The following is a 20,087-nucleotide window of genomic DNA, read 5'->3' as shown; positions in this document are numbered from 1 at the left end:
TAAGGTTCTAACTGTTGCTTCTTGACCCGCATACTCAGGAGACAGGTAAAGAGTTTTCCAGTTTGTTATGATCCACACAGTCAAAGGCTTTAGCGTAGTCAATGAAGCAGAAGTAGATGTTTTTCTGGAATTCCCTTGCTTTCTCTGTTATCCAGTGAATGTTGGCGATTTGATCTCTGGTTCCTCTGCCTTTTCTAAACCCAGCTTGAACATCTGGAATTTCTCAGTTCGTGTAATGCTGAAGCCTAGATTAAAGGATTTTGAGCATAACTTTACTAGCATGGGAGATGAGTGCAATTGTCCAGTAGTTTGAACATTCTTTAGTACTACCCTTCTTGGGAATTGGGATGAAGATGGACTTTTTCCAGTCCTGTGGCCACTGCTTTTTCAATTTTGCTGACATATTGAGTGCAGCACTTTAATAGCATCAACTTTTAGGCTTTTAAATAGCTCTGTTGGAATTCCATCACCTCCGCTAGTTTTATTGGCAATACTGTTGCTAAGGCCCGCCTGACGTCACACTCTAGAATGTTTAGCCCTGAGTGAATGACGACACCATTGTGGTTATCCGGGTCATGAAAATCTTTTTTGTACAGTTCTGTGTATTCTTGTGACATCTTTCTGATCTCTCCTGCTTCTATTAGGTATTTACTGTTTCTGTCCTTTATTGTGCCTACCTTTGCATGAAATGTTCCTTTGATATTTCCAATTATCTTAAAGAGATCTCTCATCTTTCTCCTTCTGTTTTTTCCTCTATTGCTTTGCATTGTTCATTGAAGAAAGTCTTCTTATCTCTACTTGCTGTTTTCTGGAACTCTGCATTTAGTTTGGTGTAGCTTTCCCTTTCTCCCTTGCTTTTCACTTCTCTTCTTTCTTCAGCTATTTGTAAAGCATCCTCAAACAACCACTTTGCCTTCTTATGTTTCATTTTCTTTGGGATGGTTGTGTTTGCTGCCTCCTGTACAGTATTATGAACCTCTGTCCATAGTTCTTCAGGCACTCTACGGCCTTTTAAAATTAAGGTATGTACATTGTTTTCTAAGACATAATGCTATTGCATACTTAATAGCCTACAGTATAGTATAAACATAAATTTTATATGTAATGCTGCTGCTAAGTCGCTTCAGTCGTGTCCGACTCTGTGCGACCCCACAGACGGAAGCCCACCAGGCTCCCCCGTCCCTGGGATTCTCCAGGCAAGAACACTGGAGTGGGTTGCCATTTCCTTCTCCAATGCATGAAAGTGAAAAGTGAAAGGGAAGTCGCTCAGTCATGTCCAACTCTTAGCGACCCCATGGACTACAGCCTACCAGGCTCCTCCATCCATGGGATTTTCCAGGCAAGAGTACTGGAGTGGGGTGCCATTGCCTTCTCTGTTACATGCAATAGGAAACCAAAAAAATTCTTGTGACTTGCTTTATTGCAATGGTCTGAAACTGAACCCACAATATCTCCAGAGTATGCCTATAATCCATTATATAATAAAATGAGGCACCCTGCATTCATATCAATATAAGTAATTACATAAATAAATAAGTAAAGTTGTTTAATACATCTAAAAGGAATGATAAAATGAGGAAAATCACAGTTTGGCAAATATCATAACAGTACTTGAATAAGGCAACAATCATTAATGAATGTGGCAGGGTATTATTTACACAGTCTTAAAATATTTCCCCACAAGGCAATTTACAAAAGGAAAAAGAGTTACTTTACAGTGGAGAAGGCTAGTAGATCACCATGTTAATCAAATGATCAAAACTGAACAAGTAAAAATAATTTGCTACCTTATATATTTTAATAAGGAAACAACAGCCCTTAAAAATGTGCATAATCTGGATCTAATCATGTGGAAACACCAATTGAACTCAAATTGAGGGACATTCTAATATCTAGCCTATATTCTTCAAAAAATCTAAGTTCATATCAGTGGAAAGACTGAAGAACTATTTTATACTAAAGAGACACAGCAGCTAAATCTATCAAGAAATGGATCTGTATGATGTGAAGAACATTACTGCAATAAATGGTGAAATTTCAGCGATTAAATGAGAGTAATGTTACCAGTGTTCATTTCATGATTCTCTTGATTTGACTGACAATATCCAAATTTGTAGGAGATAAACACAAGCATATTCAAGAGTATGTTGGCAGCTTACTCTCCAATGATTCAAGAAAAAAAAGGTCTTTGTACTGCAAACTTTTCTGTAACTCGAAGAATATTTTAAAATTTCACTGTTGTTGAAGCGCTAGACTCTTTGTTGTCCCTGCTTTCTCTAGGTAGAAGTTGTGTGGTTTTGAAATCTGTTTCTATTGGTCATAGAAATACTTTTAATTCTGTGCCTTTGGGACCTTATCCTGCTTTTCAAAGTTCAAGTGACCTCTCCAACCTAATTATTTCTGTGGCACAAAAGCCAGTTAATGTGCCACCCAAGATTGTTTCTCTGGTCCAATGTTGGATGGCATGAGGATGAATGTGCCTTCTGAACTCTCTCATGTTGGCATCCCTAATTACCTTGGCCATTGGCACAGAACAGCTGGAGTCAAGTGTGTGCCATTTGATAACATTATAAAAAGACCTGTAGCTGCTGCTCTCCAGCCACCTGTGCCTTCCCTTGGCATAATGATACTGGGTAGTTTGTCTTCTGTTGGCATGATTTCTGTAGCATGCCTTACATCTGCCACTCCTAAGGCACTTACTTGGTGATCAAATTGACATAAAAGAGCTTCTTTGGCACTGTTTTTATTTAGAAGAGTCTTATACCTGTACATTTCTGAAGCAAGAATTACCATTTAGCATTATAACTGCAATCAATGTAAATTAATTAAAATAATTGTAAACAATATTATGAATATAGTATTTTTTACTTCTATCGACTCAAACCTGTCCTGAATTTCCAAGTTCAAATTTTCCCAGTCAGAGGTCTCTACTCTGTAGAATTAACTTCTATATGAAACGTACCTCTTCTGTTTTAAGACAGTGGATTCAGTGTGTTCATCAGCTTCTCCCTCCTCTGCCATACCTTTATTAATGATGAAATGTAAGTGTGTGTGTGTCTGTGTGTTTAAGACTTATAACTGGAATTAAAGTCAAGAATACATAAAGGGACCAGAAGTTGTGAAGAATCCACTGAAAACAGGAAAACACACAAAATCAGATTGAAGAAAGAAAGCAGAAATCTAACGTCCAGATAAGATGACTGCTAAAGTTGACAAAAGCGCCAAAAGTTTTCCATGTTGTAAAAAGGGGGTACTAGGAATCAAGAAAATATTCCTGGGAAAGGAAGGGTGAATAATTAAGTTGTAGTAGAGCAGGTGAATGGAGAGGTCAAAATAAGTAAATACTGATAAACCCCATGTATTGTTAGAAAAATAAGCTGATACGAGTATGTAAAGAATTTAAGAATATTCACCAGAAAAACAGGAATGGGTGATTTTATGAAGTGAATTACATCCTCCTCTCCTTCCAACTGATATGCTAAAGCTGTAACTCCCAATGTAATATATTTGGAAGTGAAGCCTTTAAAGATATAATTAAGGTTAAATGAGGCCATGGAGGTGGAGCCCTAATCCAATATGGCTGGTGTATTTATAAGAAGAGGAAGAGAGACCAACAGGGATGTATGTGCACAGAGGTAAATCCTGTGGAAGAAGAAGATGGTCACCTGCAAGACAATGACAGAGGCATCAGGAGAAACCAAACCTGTCAACACCTTCGTCTTAAACTTCCAGCCTCCACAGCTATGAGAAAATAATATTTCTCTTGTTTAACGTGCCCAGGCTATGTTGTTTTCTTCTGGTAGTAACCCTAACCAACCAACACAAATGGTGTAACTTTAGAATCAGTAAATAAGAAAAAAAACCAAAGAAATAAAAATTGATAAATTATTACAGAGCAAAGAGGAAATAATCAGAAGGAAATAATTAAAGGTATGGCAAATAAAAAGTAAAAAATAAGCTGTCAAGAATGTCTAAGCATCAGTAATTATAATGTTAATGAATTAAATTCACCTATTGAAAATCAGAGACCATAAAATTGGATTTTTAAATATTCAAGTATGTGTTGCATATAAAAAAACACTCCATACCCAAAATATCATGGTTCAAATGGGAAAATATATAAATAAATGCTTCCAAGTGTCAGACAAAAGATCTGAAGACAAAGGATTAAAAGGAAAAAAACATGAGGTAGTTTTAAAACGTGTGCTGAAATTCTTTGATACTCCTCTTTTCAAAAGGTGGTACCTTAACCTCTCATCCCTTGAATGAGCTAGACCTGGTAACTCACTTCAAGTATGATGTGTGACTTCTGAAACTAGGTAATAAATGTATTGCGGCTTCCATTTTGCCCCTTTCTCTCTGATCACTTGCTCTGGGGGAAGCTAGCTGCCATGTCATGAGGACATTCAAGCAGCCTATGCAGTGAGATAACAGATGCATCTTATGAATGTTGAAAAATCCACAAAGTACACGATGTTACAGTATGTTTTTCAGAGAAGGGTGTGCTAACATCTTGTACTTTGTGGGTTTTTCAATTTTTCCTTGAAGGTTTTTCTTTTAAAAAAGTTTGGAGCTCAGTAGTTAAATGAATAATGCTATAGCTACTTGAACCTTCCCCAGTGGCTCAGTGGTAAAAAATCTGCCTGCAATGCATGAGGCACATGAGGTGTAGGAAAAAAACAGGAAGGATATTAACAACTTGAATAACATAAATAGAAAACCTGAGCTAATTTAATAGCATACTTATTACTTGGGCTAAAGGTGATATCAAATGGAAATTATAAACTTACAACTTAATGACAATGAAAATATTATATATCAGTATCTGTGGCTTGCAGCCACAGAAACTTCACAGCCTTAAATGCATTATTTTTAAAAAAGATTGAAAATAAATGGCCTATGCTTTCATCTCAAGAAGATAAAGACAAATCCAAACAATATAGAGAAATGAAAATAAAGATAAATTAAATCAAAATTTTAAAAACAGAATTCCTCAACAAATCAAAGTCATTCTAGAAGAAACCTGTAAAATAATAGTTTAGAAAAAATGTCATCAAGGTGCAGAAGAAGATAAACACACACAAAAAGTTAGGATTGAAAAGGATGTAACTATGGCAAAGGAAATTTGCTTTTAAATAGGAAAACTATTAATTTTGTTTTGAATTTATTTTTATCATGGGTAAAAGTGGTGAATAAAATAATGAACTGCCATATGTTGTGGTTCAGTTACTGTCATGTCCGACACTTTGCGATGCCATAGACTGCGGCATGCCAGAATTCCTCATCCTTCACTATTCCCTGGAGTTTGCTCTAACTCATGTCCATTGAGTCCATCATGCTATCCAACTATCCTGTCCTCCTGTCATTCCCTTCTCAAGCCCTCAATCTTTACTAGCATCAGGATCTTTTCCAATGAGTCGGCTATTTGCATCAAGTGGCCAAAGTATTGGAACTGCAACTTCGGCATCAGTTCTTCCAATGAAGAGTCAAGGTTGATTTCATATAGAATTGACTGGTTTGATTTCCCTGCTGTCCAAGGAACTCTTGAGTTATCTCCAGCACCACAGAATTCGAAAGCATCAGCTCTTTGGTGCACATTCTTATTTATGGTCCAACTCACACATCCATACATGACTACAGGAAAAACCATAGCTTTGACTATAAGGACGTTTGTTGGCTAAGTGAAGTCTCTGCTTTTTAGTATGCTGTCTTGGTTTATTGTAGCTTTTCTGATGGCTAAGTGATGTCTCTGCTTTTTAATATGCTGTCTTGGTTTATTGTAGCTTTTCTGTCAAGGAAAAAGCATCTTAAATTTCATGGCTGCAGTCACCATCTGCAGTGATTTTGGAGCCCAACAAAATGAAGTCTCTGTTTCCATTGTTTACCTCTCTATTTGCCATTAAGCCAGGTTTTCACTCTCCTCTTTCACCTTCATCAAGACACTCTTTAGTTCCTCTTCACTTTCTGCCATTAGGTTGGTGTCATCTGCATATCTAAGGTTATTGATATTTCTCCCGGCAATCTTGATTCCAGTTTGTGCCTCATTCAGCCTGGCATTTTGCATGATGTACTCTGCGTAGAAGTTAAATAAGCAGGGTGACAATATACAGCCTTGACATACTCCTTTCCCAATTTGGAACCAGTCGTTGTTCCATGTCTGGTTCTAACTGTTGCTTCTTGACCTGCATACAGATTTCTCAGGAGGCAGGTAAGGTGATCTGGTATTCCCATCTCTTGAAGAATTTTCCAGTTTGTTGTTATCCACACAGTCAAAGGCTTTAGTAGTCAATGAAGCAGAAGCAGATGTTTTTCTTGAATTCCCTTACTTTTTCTATAATCCAATGGATGTTGGCAATTTGACCTCAGGTTCCTCTGCCTTTTCTAAATCCAGCTTGTACATCTGGATGTTCTTGGTCCATGTACTGTCGAAGCCTAGCTTTAAGGATTTTGAGCATTACCTTGCTAGCATGTGAAATGAGTTTAATTGTGGGGTAATTTGAACATTCTTTGGCATTGCCCTTTTTGGGGATTAGAATTAAAACTGGCCTTTTCCAGTCGTGTGGCCACTGCTGAGTTTTAAAAATTTGCTGGCATTTTGAGTGCAGCACTTTAACAGCATCATCTTTTAGGATTAGAAATAGCTCAGCTGAAATTCCATCACCTCCACTAGCTTTGTTCGTGGTAATCCTTCGTAAGGCCCACTTGACTTCACACACTGATATCTGGCTGTAGGTGAATGACCACACCATTGAGGTTGCCCGGGTCATTATGACCTTTTTTGTATAGTTTTCTGTGTATTCTTGCCATTTTTTCTTAATCTCTTCTGCTTCCATTATGTCCTTATTGTTTCTGTCCTATATTGTGAGCATCTTTGCATGAAATGTTCCCTTGGTATCTCTAATTTCTTGAAGAGGTCTCTAGTCTTTCTCATTCTATTGTTTTCTTCTCTGTTTTGCACTGTTCACTTTTAAGCTTTAAATAACCTTTTTTTGGTCATGCTGCACAACTTGTAGGATCTTAGTTCCCCTAACAGGTATTGAACCTGGGCCCTCAATAGTGAAAGCACCAAATCCTGACCACTGGATTGTCAAGGAACTCCCTAACTTTAAATACTTATTCTTTTAAATCTGCATATTCATTTTGGTAGTACATTAAATATCATCTGTGAAAGGTAATAGAGCTCCCAGGAATAGAAAGTCTTTTATTTTATTGAATAGATCTTAGATGATACAGACAGGATATGTGTAAATTTTTAAACCTGGATCATGGCCAAAGACTATCAGTGTTTGTCATCTTTTGTTCAGTGGAAGCCATTTTCACTTAATAATGCTAAATGATGTTACTAATATAAGTCAGTTTGGCAAATGATAAACTAAAAATTTTCATTGAGAATGACAGAAACTAAGTGATTCATTCTTCTGAATATTTTTTTTTTTTTTACTTCCAATTAGTAACAGTTTAAATAAAGCCATTCACTAGGTAATCCTGATTGGGTGGCAGTAAAGGTTGGGATTAATCAATATGACACTTTTCAAATATATTTTCATTTATATTTTCTATTTAGACTCATGACATGCCATTTACACCTTGTAAGTATCCAAAAAGAGACGAACAACACAAAAAAGGACTGTGTATCTTACAATGTCTTCTTGTGCCATGTGGCTCCCAGACACATGATTCTAAACAACTAAGCATGGTGAAGTATGTGAAACGTGATGAATGGGCATCAGGGGGTAGATCCATGTTTTATAGGGTTTGAAGCTTATACTTCTTAAGAAAAATAATTCAATGGACCTAGAGAATATTATATTTAATAAAGTAAGTCATAGACAAATACTATATGTCATCACTTAGAAGTGGAATCTAAAAAATAAATATATATAACAAAACAAGAAAAGACTCATAGAAAAGAGACTAATGGTTACCAGTGGGGAGAGAGAAGGCAGGGAGGGGCAAGATAGAAGTACAGGATTAAGAGCTACAAACTACTGTCTATAATAAAGGTAACAACAAGGATATGTTATACATCACAGGGAAATATAGCCATTATTTTGTTTATAACTTTAAATGGAATATAATCTACAAAAATGCTGAATCACTATGCTGTACACCTGAAACTATTATAATATTGTAAATCAACTATACTTCAATTTCAAAAAGAATTTAATATTTCAGGTACAAAATTAGGTACTGGAAGGACATGTAAAAATAAGATGAGACGCTTAAGCTTCATTAACTTTTGTAGTAAATTCACCTATACATCTGGCACAGAGTAAATATTCCATAATTATATGTGGAATAATTTTTTTTTTTTTTTTTGCTATTCACTCACTCATGTCCAACTGTTTGTGACCCCATGGACTGCAGCATGCCAGGCTGCTCTATCCTTCACTGTCTCCTGGAGTTTACACAAACTCAGGTTGATCGAGTCAATGATACCATCCAACTATCTCATCCTCTGTTGCCCTCTTCTCCTCCTGCCCTCAATCTTTCCCAGCATCAGGGTGTTTTCCAATGAGTCGGCTCCTCACATCAGGGGGCCAAAGTATTGGTGCTTCAGCTTCAGCATCAGTCCTTCTAATGAATATTCAAGGTTGACTTCATTTAGGGTTGACTGGTTTGATCTCCTTGCTGTCCAAGGGACTCTTGAGTCATCTTCAGCACCACAGAATTCAAAAGTCAGTTCTTCAGTGCTCAGCTGTCTTTATGGTCCAACACTCACATTTGAACTTGTCTCCTGGAAAAACCACAGCTTTGACTATATGGACATTTGTCGGCAAAGTGATGTCTCTGCTTTTTAATACACTGTCTTGGTTTCCCATAACTGTTCTTCAAAGGAGCAAGTGTCTTTTAATTTCATGGCTGCATTCACTGTCCAAAGTGATTTTGGAGCCCAAGAAAATAAAGTCTGTCACTGTTTCCATTGTTTACCCATCTATTTGCCATGAGGTAATGGAACCAGATGCCATGATCTTACTTTTTTGAATGCTGACTTTTAAGCCAGGTTTTTTACTCTCCTCTTTCACCATAATCAAGGCACTCTTTAGTTCCTCATTGCTTTCTGCTATTAGGGTGGTGTCATCTGCATATCTAAGGTTATTGATACTTCACCCAGCAATCTTGATTCCAGTTTGTGCCTCATCCAGCCTGGCATTTTGCATGATGTACTCTGTGTAGAAGTTAAATAAGCAGGGTGACTATATACAGCCTTGACGTACTCCTTTCCCAATTTGGAACCAGTCCATTGTTCCATGTCTGGTTCTAACTGTTGCTTCTTGACCTGTATACAGGTTTCTCAAGAGGCAGGTCAAGTGGTCTGATATTCCCACTCTTGAAGAATTTTCCAGTTTGTTTTGATCCACATGGTCAAAGGCTTTAGTGTAGTCAATGAAGCAGAAGTAGATGTTTTTCTGAAATTCTCTTGCTTTTTCTAAGATCCAACAGATGTTGGCAATTTGATCTCTGGTTCCTCTGCCTTTTCTAAATCCAACCTGAACATCTGGAAGTTCTCAGTTCATGTACTGCTGAAGCCTGACTTGGAGAATTTTGAGCATTACTTTGCTAGCATGTGAAATGAGTGCAATTGTGGGGTAGTTTGAACATTCTTGAGCATTGCCCTTCTTGGGGACTGGAATGAAAACTGATCTTTTCTGGTCCCGTGGCCACTGCCGAGCTTTCCAAATTTGCTGGCATAGTGAGTGCAGCACTTTCACAGCATCATCCTGTAGGATTTGAAACAGTTCAACTGGAATTCCATCCCCTCCACTAGCTTTGTTCGTAGTGATGCTTCCTAAGGCCCCTCTTGGCTTCGCACTCCAAGATGTCTAGCTCTAGGTGAGTGATCACACCATTGTGGTTATCTGAGTCATTAAGACCTTTTGTGTACACTTCTTCTGTGTATTCTTGCGATCTCTTCCTAGTATCTTCTGCTTCTGTTAGGTCCGTACCATTTCTGTCCTTTATTATGCCCATCTTTGCATGGTATGTTCCCTTGGTATCATAATTTTCTTGAAAAGATCTCCAGTCTTTCCCATTCTATTGTTTTCCTCTTTTCTTTGCATTGATCACTTAAGAAGGTTTTCTTATCTCTCCTTCCTATTCTTTGGAACTCTGTATTCAAATGGGTTTATCTTTGCTTTTCTTTTTTTCTTGGCTATTTGTAAGGCCGCCTCAGACAGCCATTTTGCATTTTTACATTTCTTTTTCTTGGGGATGATTTTGATCACTGCCTCCTATACAATGTCATGAACCTCCATCCATAGTTCTTTAAGCACTCTATCAGATTTAATCCCTTGAATCTATTTGTTGCTTCCACTGTATAATCATAAGGGATTTGATTTAGGTCGTAACTGAATGGCCTAGTGGTTTTCTCTATGTCCTTCAATTTAAGTCTGATTTGGCAATAAGGAGTTCATGATCTGAGCCACAGACAGCTCCCAGTCTTGTTTTTGCTGACTGTATAGAGCATCTCCATCTTTGACTGCAAAGAATATAATAAGTCTGATTTTGGTATTGACCATCTGGTGATATCCATGTGTATGGTCGTCTCTCGTGTTGGAAGAAGGTGTCTGCTATGACCAATGCCTTCTCTTGGCAAAATTGTTAGCCTTTGCCCTGCTTCATTTTGTACTCCTAGGCCAAACTTGCCTGTTACTCCAGGTATCTCTTGAGTTCCTACTTTTGCATTCCAGTCCCCTATGATGAAGAAAGTGGCTCAGATGGTAAAGTGTCTGTCTACAATGTTGGAGACCTGGGTTCGATCCCTGGGTCGGGAACATCCTCTGGAGAAGGAAATGGCAATCCACTCCAGTACTATTGCCTGGAAAATCCCATGGATAGAGGAGCCTGGTAGGCTACAGTCCATGGGGTGGGTCGCAAAGAGTCGGACACGACTGAGTGACTTCACTTTCACTTTCATGATGAAGAAAGGACATCTTTTTTGGTGTTAGTTCTAGAAAGCCTTGTTGGTCTTCATAGAATCATTCAACTTCAGCTTCTTTGGCATTAGTGGTTGGGGCATAGACTTGGATTACTGTGATGTTGAATGGTTTGCCTTGGAAACAACAGAGATCATTCTGCCATTTTTAAGATTGTACCCAAGTACTACATTTTGGACTCTTTTGATGACTATGAAAGCTACTCCATTTCTTCTATGAGATTCTTGCCCACAGTAGTAGATATAATTGTCATCTGAATTAAATTTGCCCACTCCAGTCCATTTTAGTTCACTATTGCTAAGATGTTGATGTTCACTCTTGCCATCTCCTGTTGACCACTTTCAATTTACCTTGATTCATGGACCTAATGTTCCAGGTTCCTATGCAATACTTTTCTTTACAGCATTGGACTTTACTTTCACCACCAGACACACACACAGCTGGGTGTTTCCGCTTTGGCTAAATCAGCCTCTTCATACCTTCTGGAGCTATTTCTCTGCTCTTCTCCAGTAGCATATTGGGCACCTACTGACTGGGGAGTTTGCCCCTCAAAAACAGTATAATGTTATAAATTATATGCACAAAAGGTAGATGTAATATTTTCGGTAAATAAATGTAGAATTCCTTTGTAAGACAAAATAAGTATTGCTGTCATCACCAATCTGTTTTAATTTCATTTTTAATTGGAGGATAATTTGATTTTTGGCTTGATTGCTCCCTTTTCTTTTGACTCTTCCTTTTCTACATCACCAGTCTTGGACATAAGATTGATCACATCATTTCCTTAGGAAGAGTTTCCATAAGTATATATATGCTAATTTTAAATTCTTATATATTAATTAACTATGGAATCATCAAACGTTTTCTATAAAGAACCAAACAGCAAATAGTATAGGCTTATGGGTCATGAAGCAAAATCAAGGTTATTATATACGTACTTGAGAAAACAAATTTCTGTAGATCTTTATTGATAAAACAAAATTTTAAATGTAATAATTGAGTATGATAGCAAATTTCCATAAATATTTTCTATAAAGTTAAAAATAATAATTGAGTACAGTTTTCATAATGAAGTTCTACAGATATAAATAAGGAAGTTCTTTTCGGGGAATAAGAGTTGAAAGGTGCTATTCCTTATCAACAGAATCCATTGTAAATATTCATCTGTGGGTACTGATCTATGGTGAAATTTATTTTCATTTTGCACATTTCTTTCCTCATAGACAACTACTGCCAAATATTTATATATATGACATGCTGCTGCTAAGTCGCTTCAGTCGTGTCTGACTCTGTGCAACCCCATAGACAGTAGCCCACCAGGCTCCCCCGTCCCTGGGATTCTCCAGGCAAGAACACTGGAATGGGTTGCCATTTCCTTCTCCAATGCATGAAAGTGAAAAGTGAAAGTGAAGTCGCTCAGTTGTGTCTGACTCTAGCGACCCCACGGACTGCAGCCTACCAGGCTCCTCCGTCCATGGGATTTTTCAGGCAAAAGTACTGGAGTGGGGTGCCATGGCCTTCTCCGATATATGACATGAGTGTATGGTTAATTGCACATATTCACTGATCAGAAGGCATTTTTAGAAACTCTATTAGCTAAAGACTAGACTGCCTTTTAAGTCTAAATTTGGCAATAAGGAGTTCATGATCTGAACCACAGTCAGTTCCCCGTCTTGTTTTTGCTAATTATATAGAGCTTCTCCATCTTTCACTGCAAAAAATATAATCAATCTGATTTAGGTGTTGACCATCTGGTGATGTCCATGTGTAGAGTCTTCTCTTGTGTTGTTTGGAAGAGGGTATTTGCTATGACTGGTGTGTTCTCTTGGCAAAACTCGATTAGCCTTTGCCCTGCTTCATTCCGTACTCCAAGGCCAAATTTTCCTGTTACTCCAGGTGTTTCTTGACTTCCTACTTTTGCATTCCAGTCCCCTATAATGAAAAGGACATCTTTTTTGGGGTGTTAGTTCTAAAAGGTCTTGTAGGTCTTCATAGAACTGTTCAACTTCCGCTTCTTCAGTGTTACTTGTTGGGGCATAGGCTTGGATTACCGTGAATGGTTTGCCTTGGAAATGAACAGAGATCATTCTGTCGCTTTTGAGATTGCATCCAAGTACTGCATTTTGGACCCTTTTGTTGACCAATGGCTACTCCATTTCTTCTAAGGGATTCCTGCCCGCAGTAGTAGACATAATGGTCATCTGAGTTAAATTCACCCATTCCAGTCCATTTTAGTTCACTGATTCCTAGAATGTCGATGTTCGCTCTTGCCATCTCCTGTTTGACCACTTCCAATTTGCCTTGATTCATGGGCCTGACATTCCAGGTTCCTATGCAATATTGCTCTTTACAGCATCAGACCTTGCGTCTATCACCAGTCACATCCACAAGTGGGTATTGTTTTTGCTTTGGCTCCATCCCTTCATTCTTTCTGGAGTTATTTCTCCACTGATCTCCAGTAGCATATTGAGCACTTACTGACCTGGGGAGTTCCTCTTTCAGTATCCTATCATTTTGCCTTTTCATACTGTTCATGGGGTTCTCAAGGCAAGAATACTGAAGTGGTTTGCCATTCCATTCTCCAGTGGACCACATTCTGTCAGACCTCTCCACCATGACCCATCCATCTTGGGTGGCCCCACACGGCATGGCTTAGTTTCATTGAGTTAGACAAGGCTGTGGTCTGTGTGATCAGATTGGCTAGTTTTCTGTGATTATGGTTTCAGTGTGTCTGCCCTCTGATGCCCTCTTGCAACACCTACCATCTTACTTGGGTTTCTCTTACCTTGGACGTGGGGTATCTCTTCACAGCTGCTCCAGCAAAGCACAACTGCTGCTCCTTACTTTGGACGAGGGGTATCTCCTCATGGCTGCCCCTCCTGACCCTGAACATGGAGTAGCTCCTCTCGGCCCTCCTGTGCCCGTGCAGCCGCCGCTCCTTGGACATGGGGTTGCTCCTCTCGGCCACTGCCCCTGACCTCGGGCGTGTGGTAGCTCCTCTAGGCCACTGCCCCTGACCTCGGGCATGGGGTAGCTCCTTCCCGCCACCGCCCCTGACCTCAGGCGTGGGGTAGCTCCTCTTGGCCACTGCCCCTGACCTTGGGCTAGATAGCATATTAAAAAGTAGAGACATTATTCTGCCAACAAAGGTCCGTCTAGTCAAGGCTACGGTTTTTCCAGTAGTCATGTATGGATGTGAGAGTTGGACTGTGAAGAAAGCTGAGTGCCAAAGAATTGATGCTTCTGAACTGTGGTGTTGGAGAAGACTCTTGAGAGTCCCTTGGACTGCAAGGAGATCCAACCAGTCCATTCTAAGGGAGATCAGTCCTGGGTGTTCATTGGAAGGACTGATGCTAAAGCTGAAACTCCAATACTTTGGCCACCTCATGTGAAGAGTTGACTCATTGGAAAAGACCCTGATGCTGGGAGGGATTGGGGGCAGGAGGAGAAGGGGACGACAGAGGATGAGATGGCTGGATGGCATCACTGACTCGATGGACATGAGTTTGAGTGAACTCTGGGAGTTGGTGATGGACAGGGAGGCCTGGCATGCTGCGATTCATGGGGTCGCAAAGAGTTGGACACGACTGAGCAACTGAACTGAAATGAGACTGCCTTTTAATATGTTAGCACATTGTAAATTAATTATTTCCCTTAATTGCACCATTAGAGTTTGAACTATGAACAGCTCCTTGGCACTTGTATCAAGGTTGAAAAATGCCATGGACTGAAACATATTGCTGGGACTTTGTATAAGAATAGAGATCTCAAAAAAAAAAAAAAAAAAAAAAAAAAAGAATAGAGATCTCACTTTATTTTTTGACAGTTTTAAATTTCAATTTTTACAGGAGGTGTGTAACACAGCCTGGTATTACTGCAAGTCAAAACAATGTTAGTTTTCACTGAAAAGCTTTATCACAATGTAAGTTTCACAATAAGTACTATTTGGCTTGTAGTTTTAAATTGATACATTTTCAAGTCTGCAAGATGAACTAATTCCAGAGCCATACAGACTTGAGTGGTTGAACACAGTTCTTCCAGCCATTGAAAAATGTAAACACTGTTCTTTTTTAAAATTGAAGTATAGTTGCTGTACAATATCATATATACAGTATATAGTATATATAATCTATATATACTATATATAATATAGTGACTCACAATTTTTACAGGTTAACTCTATTTATATTTATTATAAAATATTTGTTATATTCCCTGTGTTATATAATATATCCTTGTAGCCTAATTTATACCTAATAGTTTACATTTCTCAATCCCTTATGCCTATCATGACCTTCTTTTTTCTCCGTTGGTAACTAGTTTGCTCTCTGTATTTGTGAGTCTACTTTTTTGTTATATTTGCTAATTGTATTTTTTATATTCCACATATAAGTAATATCATCTAGTATTTGTCTTTCTCTGTCTGACTTATTTCACTGAGTATAACAACAAAACAAAACAAAACTACTGAATGGGAAAAATTATTTGCAAATAATATGACCAATAAGGGGTTAATATCCAAAATATATAAACAGTCCACACAACTGACCATCAAAAAAGAAACCACCTGATTATAAAATGGGCAGAGAAACTGACCAGTTTTCCAAAATTTAAGAAAATGCAGACACCCATGAAAAGAGGTACAATCATCAAGCAAATGCAAATCAGAACCACAATGAGATATCATCTCACAGCTGTCGGAAGGGCCATCATCAAAAAACACAAATGACAAATGCTGGCAAGGATGTAGAAAAAAGGGAATCTTCATATACTGTTAGTGGGGATGTGAATTGGGGAAAACAACGTAGAGTTTTCACATAATAACTAAAATAGAACTACCATTGTTGCTGTTCAGTCACTAAGTTGTGTCCAACTCTTTGCAACCCCATGGACTGCAGCATGCCAAGGTACCCTGTCTTTCATCGTTTCCCAGAGTTTGCTCAAACTCATGTCCATCAAGTCAGTGATGTCATCCAACCATCTCATCCTGTCATCCCCTTCTCCTCCTGCCTTCAATGTTTCCCAGTGTCAGGGTCTTTTCCAGTGAGTCAGCTCTTCACATCAGGTGGCCAAAGTATTGAAGCTTCTGCTTCAGCATCAGTCCTTCCAGTGAATATTCAGGGTTGATTTCCTTTAGGATTGACTGGTTTAATCTTGCTGTCCAAGGGACTCTCAAGAGTCTTCTCCAACACCACAGTTCAAAAGCATCATTTTTTCATTGCTCAGCCTTCTTTATGGTCCAGCTCTCACATCATACACAACTGTTGGCAAAGTCATAGCTTTGACTAGATGGACCTTGTCGGCAAAGTGATGTCTCTGCCTTTTAATATGCTGTCTAAATTTGTCATAGCTTTATGACCCAACAATTCCATGCCTGAGTATATATCTGAGAGAAACAAAAGCACTGATTTGAAAAGATACGTTCACCCCAGTGTTAATAGCAACACTATTTACAACTGCCAAGATACAAAAGTAACGTAAGTGTCCATCAACTGATGAATGGATAAAGAAGACTACACACACACACACACACACACAAACACACACACACACACACACACACACACACAAACGGAATACTTCTCAGCCCTAAATAAGAATGAGATTTTTGCCATCTGCAGCAACATTAATCGACCTGGAAGGCATTATGCTAGGTAAATAGCATTGATAATTCAAGGACTGTATAAAAGGCAGGCTATATTTGGCTAGTAAGCCATAGCTTACCAACCCCTGCTGTATAAAGTCTATATTCCCAGTAAATATAAATGCCTGTTTTCCCCCCAAACTGTGCAACCAATAAGTAACAACTTTTAAAAAACTTGTGCAGTTTGAAATTACATTTTTCAACTTTGAATATTGGGAAAATAAAATATCTTTTCATGATTATGAAAGTGAAAGTCGCTCAGTTGTGTCCAACTCTTTGCGATCCCATGGACTATAGTCTATGGAATTCTCCAGGCCAGAATACTGGAGTGGGTAGCCCTTCCCTTCTCCATGGGATCTTCCCAACCCAGGGATTGAGCCCAGGTCTCCTGCATTGCAGTTGGATTCTTTACCAGCTGAACCACAAGGGACGCCCAAGAATACTGGAGTGGGCAGCCTATTCCTTCTTCAGCAAATCTTCCCTACCCAGGAATTGAAGGGAATTCCAAGGGTCTCCTGCATTGCAGGCGGATTCTTTACCAACTGAGGTATCAGGAAAGCCCTGATAGCTCATGATTTTAGGCCATTTATATTTCATCATTGAAAACTTGTTCATGTTCTTTTTACCATTTTATTGCAATAAAATTCTCATTCCAATGATCATTTTGTGTGCCAAAGATTTCTAAGTCTTTTTTAGTAGCTCTACTTGTTTAGAATTATTTTCCACAGCATTCTCTCACACATCAAACATTCCTTCCGTATTGAAAGACCTGTTATTGCCTGACAGAACTGTGGTTTTTCAATCTTCTCTACATACACATGTCAGATACCATTCATTTTCTGTTGGCTTACCTCCATTTTCCCTTCTAGTATAACTCTTATTTATCCTTCAAAACATAGATCAAGGATCAGTTCCTGCTCTTTGGTTCCATACCATTCTTAACCCTGCCATAAAACCTATCACACTAAGTTATTAGCTGTTGTTTACAGTGGTCTTTCTCCCTACTGGACTCAAAGCTTGTTGAGAAATGGTATTGTAATTGACCTCTCTTTCCACAACAGTGCCTGGCACTTAATAGGCACTGATTATCTGTTGACTGAATGAATTCAAGATAATAGTAGTATTAATAATTTAACAAAGTAATATGTACCAAGTGCATAAATATCAGAGACAATTTGTGTAATATTCCTTGTAAACTGCTTATCATAATAAACAATTGAATTTTGAAGAAGCTGAGATAGTAAAATTTCATTATAGAAAACAGCAACTAAGATTTTTATTCCCTGATAAAACTGAGTATGTTGAACACTTAACAGCTTGTCTTTTTCCCTAAAGACTCAAAATAATTTATTTAAATAACTGCCACTAGTTATATCCAGGATTTGCAATTCAAGAAAATTTGCTTGTACTAGAAAACTGAGAAAATTAAAATATAAAAAAGAATGTTCATCAGCCATGTCTGTTTTGTAATCTGAACAGTAAGTTCTTTTTTTCAAAATCTCATTTGTAACTTGACTAAGATTCATTTTGGATTAATCTTTTATTTTGCTGTATTTCCAAAGGACATCCATTACCTTGCACTAGATAAGGGAGAACTAGCACTAGCTGAAGTGGCAAGAAGGAGAGCTAGCGATATTGATGCAGAATCAATAACCTCCGGAGTTGGTAAGATTTAATGCTGTTTTTTTAAAGTGCTTTTTGTTTTCATCAATGCTTATTTGGTATCACTTCTATTTACATTTGTAGGGCATGGTTGGTTAATTTGAATTACTTTTTCTGTGAATACAGTGTCTTTAAAAAAGAATTAAGCTTAGGTAAATAGTACAATATGGATGTTTAAGTTGAAATTGTGTTCATCTATAAGTGACTCTTAAGGTAACTGAAAAGAAATTTTACTGGCTGCTCACAGTAAAGGATATAGACTGCAGATTCAGTTTAAAAAAGTTACCAAACAAACAACAAATAGCAACAACAAACCTTAGAGAAAGTTATTTCCAGAGTTGCCACATTATATTTAAGTACATTAAGTTATATATTTATTGAATATTTATAATGTTTAAATATTATTTAAATGTCTAGTTTTTGAACAAAATTTTGTTTTTTTAATTAAATTTTTATTTTATATTGGAGTATAGTTGATTAACAATGTTATGTTAGTTCATGTGTATAGCAAAAGTGATTCAGTTATACATATACATATATCCATTCTCTTTCAGATATTTTCCCATATAGATTATTATAAAATATTGAGTTCCCTGAGCTACACAGTAGGTCCTTGTTGTTTATATATTTTATATATAGTAGTGTGTAATGTTAATCCCAAAGGCACGAAATTTCTGTTTATCAACTTTGTATCCTGAAACTTACCCACTTATATCCTCTAGTAGTTTTCTGGTAACACATTTAGGATTTTCAATGTATAGTATCATGTTATCTGCAAAGAATGGCAGTCTTCTTTACCAATTTGAATTACTTTTCTTTTTTTTTCTGATTGCATGGTTAGGATGTACAAAAGTATGCTGAATAAAAGTAATGAGAATGAACATTTTTCTCTTGATCTTAGATGAAATGCTTTCAGCTTTTCAGTGTTGAGAATTAGCTGTGAGTTTGTCATATATGGCCTTGATTGTTGAGGCAGGTTCCCTCTATGCCCACTTTCCATAGAGTTTTTATCATAAATGGGTGTTGGATTTTGTCAAAAGCTTTTTTTCTGCAGCTATTGAGATGATCATAAGGTTTTTATTCTTCATTTCTTTATGTGGTGTATCACACTGATTGATTTGCAGATATTGAAGAATCCTTGTATCCCTGGGATAAACCCCACTTGATCATGGTGTATGATCCTTTTATTGGATTTGGTTTGCTAGTATTTTGTTGATGACTTTTGCATTCATCAGTGATACTTGTCTGAAATTTTCTTTTGTGTGTGATATCTGTCTGGTTTTGTTATCAGTGTAATGGTGGCCTAGAATGAGTTTGGGAGTGTTCTATCTGCAATTTTTTGGATGATTTTCTAAAGGACAGGTGTTAACTCTTCTCTGAATGTCTGATTAAATTAATCTGGTCCTGAACTTTTTGTTAGCAGGTTTTTTTTTAATCACATTTTCAATTTCAGTACTTGTAATTGGTCTGTTCATATTTTCTATTTCTTCCTGGTTCAGTATTGGAAGGTTAGCCATTCTAAGAATGTGTCCATTTCTTCTAGGCTGTCCATTTTGTTGGTATATAATTGCTTAGTTTCTTACGGTCCTTTGCATTTCTGGAATGTCAGTTGTACCTTCTTTTTCCTTTCTAATTTTATTGATTTGAAACATCTTTTTTTTTCGAGTCTTGCTAGAGGTTTATCAATTTTGTTTATCCTTTCCGAGAACCAGCTTTTAGTTTCATTGATCTTTTCTATTGTTCTGTTCTCTATTGCATTTACATCTGTTTCGATCTTTATGGTTTCTTTTCTTCTAGTAACTCTGGGTTTTGTTTGTTCTTTCTCTAGTTGCTTTAGGTGTAAG

At 37.6% G+C, this 20,087-nt stretch overlaps 1 protein-coding gene across 13 annotated transcripts in view; it reads left to right on the top strand.

The window, feature by feature from the left end:
* LOC102389627 (WD repeat containing planar cell polarity effector) overlaps positions 1-20,087 on the top strand; it is a 454,572-nt gene that overhangs the window by 415,633 nt on the left and 18,852 nt on the right. For 12 of the 13 annotated variants that reach the window (XM_045162259.1, XM_045162264.1, XM_045162254.1 and 9 more), the window contains one exon: positions 18,144-18,246. The exons of the other annotated variant lie outside the window; for it this stretch is intronic. In XM_045162259.1, coding sequence (XP_045018194.1) covers positions 18,144-18,246 — 103 coding nt within the window. The remainder of the gene's footprint in view (positions 1-18,143; positions 18,247-20,087) is intronic. 13 annotated transcript variants of the gene reach the window in all.

This window comes from Bubalus bubalis, chromosome 12 (assembly GCF_019923935.1).
Source record: "Bubalus bubalis isolate 160015118507 breed Murrah chromosome 12, NDDB_SH_1, whole genome shotgun sequence".
Classification (NCBI taxonomy): domain Eukaryota; kingdom Metazoa; phylum Chordata; class Mammalia; order Artiodactyla; family Bovidae; genus Bubalus; species Bubalus bubalis.
The sequence above is the reverse complement of the archived record's forward strand: the minus strand, read 5'-3'. Positions and strand labels throughout refer to the sequence as shown.